The sequence below is a fragment of the Vanacampus margaritifer genome, chromosome 4 (assembly GCF_051991255.1).
Source record: "Vanacampus margaritifer isolate UIUO_Vmar chromosome 4, RoL_Vmar_1.0, whole genome shotgun sequence".
Taxonomy (NCBI): domain Eukaryota; kingdom Metazoa; phylum Chordata; class Actinopteri; order Syngnathiformes; family Syngnathidae; genus Vanacampus; species Vanacampus margaritifer.
In genome coordinates this window covers 18,235,616-18,240,389 of record NC_135435.1, presented here as the reverse complement: position 1 = coordinate 18,240,389, position 4,774 = coordinate 18,235,616, and the positions used below count along the sequence as shown (strand labels likewise).

The 4,774-nt window shown below is 39.3% G+C and overlaps 1 protein-coding gene across 3 annotated transcripts in view; it reads left to right on the top strand.

The window, feature by feature from the left end:
• Positions 1–1,461: 1,461 nt before the first annotated feature.
• Positions 1,462–4,774, top strand: part of hipk3b (homeodomain interacting protein kinase 3b) — a 40,670-nt gene continuing 37,357 nt past the window's right edge. The window contains exon 1 of one of the 3 annotated variants that reach the window (XM_077562883.1): positions 1,462–1,804. In XM_077562883.1, coding sequence (XP_077419009.1) covers positions 1,732–1,804 — 73 coding nt within the window. In that variant the 5' untranslated portion in view covers positions 1,462–1,731. Of the gene's footprint in view, positions 1,805–2,049; positions 2,469–3,422; positions 3,585–4,774 lie in introns of those variants that run through there. The other 2 variants (XM_077562882.1, XM_077562884.1) reach the window with 2 other exon arrangements.

Here is a 4,774-nt window from a genome sequence, read left to right as displayed (position 1 = left end):
CCGCTCCGCGTCGCGAAAAAAACACTTAAACTTCCTGCCCCCAAATTTAAAAAATAAAACAACACGTTTCACAAAACAAAAACAAACAAACAAAACAAAAAACTAGGGAGAAATTATACATGCCCCCCCACAAAAAAACTACATCATTACAATACCGTCACTTTTTGACAACTTTTGCCATCCAAATTCAAAATTTTCCATGATTCAAATCATCACAACTCTTTTTTTCACAGTATGTCCCACATTTCAACATTAATCCCACAACAGTATTCAATATTCACGAGTAATTTTTACAGAAATTGTATGTTACTTGTGATTTGGAGAGAATTGGTGCAAACCATTTATATAATATTGTCCAGCTATATTAAAAAAAATATTCCTGAAGAAATCCTTTAAATTAAATAAAGTAAACTTTTTGTTGAACACCAACTTAATTTCAGAACCAGGCTTCCTATAATTACAGCAACGGGGTTACAATTTAATGCTATACAGTAATAGAGTTTTTGTTGTGCACGCTAGCTGTTGTAGCTGTTATGCTAATTGGTCAGGAACAAACATAACAATATCGATCCATTTTCGTAACCGCTTATTCCTCACAAGGGTCTCAAGGCATAACAATATCCTTTCTTTAAAAGGAAAAACTTTGCTATTAGAATGTCTTTTTCTGATCATGAGTTAAATTGGTTGCCTTGGTTTGAGTAACAAATTCATTGGAACTGAAAACATTGGGAAAAAATATGAAACATTAAAATGAGCCATTAGCTTGATGTATTTTCTGCTGAAAGTTGGAGAGTCTTTTCAGGCTCGATACTGTCAAGGTGCCCTTGAACAAGGCATGTTCAGCACTGCTTATATGCCTCGCCTAGGCTCACATCTTACCTGCATGTGTGTGATGTGCACCACAAAATACTTATAATAAAACATGGTGTAAATTTAATTTCCCCTAGATTACAATTAATACAATACATTTAAATATATGTGGGAATACAACGAGACACGTGGTTTGCAGAGAATATTCCACACTTCCAAAAATAGGCCCGTATTTGAAAGGAAGTGAAGTAAGCCACAAGTGTGGGGGTTTCCAGAGCTCAAATTTCATTACCACTGCACTACGCTTCTAGACGTGCTATTCTCCTCTCTGACCAGTAGGGTGGGACATATGACAACCACGGGAGATGCGCGTGTGCGTGTCTGGCTGACGACCCAAAAACTAGACCAAAAAGAATGATTCCCGAGTAATCAACCTTCTATTTTTTTGGTCTGTAACTCTGCCACCTCCCCGTAAATCCAGCAATTATACAGGACGAACTGAATTTTAATGTACATTTGATATGCACCCTCTACGTTATACAATGTCTTATTTTTAGGCTGTGTTTCTGTATCGAGTGTTCTGCGATAGATACCCATGGTCTGGCCAATACAGTCAGCTCACAAACATTCACTCTGGGTTGAAGACAGAAGAAAGAGACATGTTGGAGGCTAGCAGGGCTGCGGAGCAGCGCATCTAGACGGGGGTACGGCCACCCTTTCCTAGATGGGCTACCTCCCCCAAAGTGGAGGGAGACACATTAGAACTGCGTAGCTCTCACCCGAGCACGGCTTGATATTTCTGGATGCTCATATGTGGGATTCCGTTGACGTTTGCAATGTGGGAGATGGTGGCGTTACCGAGGGGGAGCTCTCCCTTCCTGTCGTCTAGGACAAGATGGCAGCAGTGCAGGCGAACTGTGCATGCTATGGATTTATAAATCCGTAACATGTTCAGAGAAGCCCTGGATTATATTTATTGTGACTCTATGTGAAGGTAAGTGGACGGGGGCGCATTGTGTGCGATTGAATTCACATTTTAAAACCAGTTTGCCCGTGACGTAACACGGCCGTAACTTACCAACAAACTTGGCTAGCGCGTCTGGTTGGTTTTAATCACACGATTTTGACTTTGGTCACAGAACAATCATACTGTTTACTACTTCACTTGTAGGAAAATTCCTTGTAGGCTTACGTGACTGTGACGTTGGTTGTAATTATTAACGCGAATGTTCTGGGCACTCTTAGTGTGTTATTTCTGTGTTGTCATGGGGAGCCGTCAATTTATACATCGTGATGACAGTAGCAATTTATACTACGTAGATGAAACGAATTAAGTAATTTGTGATTCGTTAATGGTGTCAATCCATTAGTTGTTAACATGGCTCATAAAACGTCAACAGGCAAGTTAGCACAAACACGGAAGACCTTTGAGCTCAGCGAACCATTGAGAGTGCATACATTCGCTTGTTATTTAATCAAACCCTGCTTTCAAATAACTCGACCCTTGGTATTTTCTATTTCCGAGCTATTGGGTTTAGTAGATGTAGATTTTCAGAATAGAAAATAATATCTACGTGACTTAATGGTTTTCTATCCCGAACACCTGTTGTTGTTGTCTCACACTCACTGGCCACAAATGAGTCTCAATTCAGGATATGGTAAGTGGTGTTGTTTTCCGTCAAAGCTTTTTCACTTTGACTGTAGTTATGGTGTCCCTGACTGAAAAGTGAAAGCCTTATAATTGTATAATCATCTGGTCATATTATCGCGCACACACACCATCGTATATTTTTCAAGACTGATTGAATTTGCCTTTTGGAGTCATGTTGTGGTGGCCTCTAAGAAACGGTACACGTACATTCATGGTGTTAAATGACAAGTTTCAGTAATTACTTCATACGTAGTATTTCTATACACTTTTATTTAATAATTTAAGAATATATACATCGGGTCACTCTTGATGTCGGACCCTGTCAAGAAGGGATTGAGTGAAAACAATGCTTGGAAGATCTGTAAAACCTGAAGAAAATGAGCATTTTCGATACAAATTTTCTGCTAAATCAGATATCTACGCTAACCTTTTTGTACTGGCATCGCTTGTGAGATCAATTGAAAAAGTTGGTCGTACCCTTTTTTGGTGGAGTACAACATGACCGTATTTATAGTTGTCTTAATAGGTATACCGTTGTTTCGTGTGATGTAAAGATTTACAGTCACTCAAGATACGATATTTGGAAAATATTTTACTGTAACAATAAGTTTGTCTGCAACAAGCAGCAGGTGAGAAAAACAAGTTGGTTATTTTATATAATTTAAAGGAGCATTGTGGACTTAGTCACTGTTTTACTTGTGCAGCCTCTGGCCAAAATCGGAATTGCAGCCTCTGTGTAAAGCTCGTGGATGGCGCCACTCCGGCAAGCACCCCCCAAACCAAAACTGTGGCATGTTCCGGGCGAACACTCTACATCCACACTGAAGGGGGGAAGATACATGCTGAGGCACAGTCTTTGTTAAAAACAAAAAAAAAACAAAGTGGAGCATGCATGATGTAGTAAAAGCTTTAAAGACAACATAAAACAAAGTAAAGGCTTTGATTTTATGTGAACATTATTTTGTTAAACTCTTAAAGGCCGCTCTTTTGGGATGGATTTGTCTCAAAATTAAGGTTGCTTTGCCTTGAAGTCCGAAGACATGTTTCTGCTGCTACTTTGCAGCCGCAGCCAAAGAGGGAGCACAAAGAAGAACATAGGTGTGGGCGATTTTGCCAAATGAAAGTAAGATCTCAGATTTAAATAACGAAAACATTTATTCAGTTTTTATTAACGAAAAATTGGATTTACGTTTTTTCCCCCCTGATGTTTGTGCTTGTTGTCCCCTCCAACTCGGCTGATTTCACAATTACAAATATTGTTATACAAATGGCGGTGGTACATGGTACGGTGGTGCCTGAACGTAAGAGTTCAAAATCGTTCAGCCCTACTCCTTAAAGTTGAAGACTTGCTGTATTGTATTGTCTGTACTGTATCCTTTGGCTGCTGTAATTTCGTCCAATTTTGTTTCGTGATAATCCTTCTCTGCTTTCCCATCAGTGTTTGCTGCCTCACCATGCCTGACAATGGAATGAAGGCTGGTCCTCTTGTTAACATTCTCAAATGAGCCCCGGCTGCCTATAACTCTTTGACTGCCAAAAACGTTAAATAACGTTTAGTAAAATCCTATGGAGGAGTGCCAAAGACGTTAAAAGACGTTTGTTTCAAAACAGAGGTGAAACTAACCATTTTCTATTGTTGATTACTCAAAAACGGAATAAGGTAGAAACAAACGTTTTTTTTTCCGATGAAAGATGAGAGTCCAATCTTTCATTTGGTAGTATGTGTGTTTCCATAGTCCAAACACATAATTTTCTGTGGACCTTGAAAGATCAGTCAAAAGATCAGTCAAAATGCTTAAATCGGCTGGCACTCACGGCATCCCTTTTCTGAAAACGTCTGGCAGTCAAAGAGTGTTAAACAACTTGTTCGGTACCTTGTACGTTGAAGTTCCTGGGGTCTGCTAACGCAAATCAATAGAAATGGCTGGTGCCTTCTTATTAGACTCTTTTAGTCACAGTATGTCCCACAAGCTGCTTCTCAGTCAACCACACCAAAAGCAGCTTGTCCATCTTTTCATGGAGCTTTGTGTGCAGCTTAAAAATGATTTGAACACCGTTGGCTGACGCTGTAGTCTTTATCGACTTTTTGCTTTAGTCAGTGTAGTACATATTTTAGAAATGCTGCGCTTGTACTTTTTGCTAAGTTGACCACAAGCACATCTCATATTTTTCTATAGTTTCATGCATTACTTCAGTGGCCATCATCAATACAACCATAACAAATCACGCAAGGACTCATCTTTCAAAAACTTGTAAGTAGAGGCATTTGTAAGTCAATGTACCGCTGTACTTATTTGTGATCTGTCATCTAAA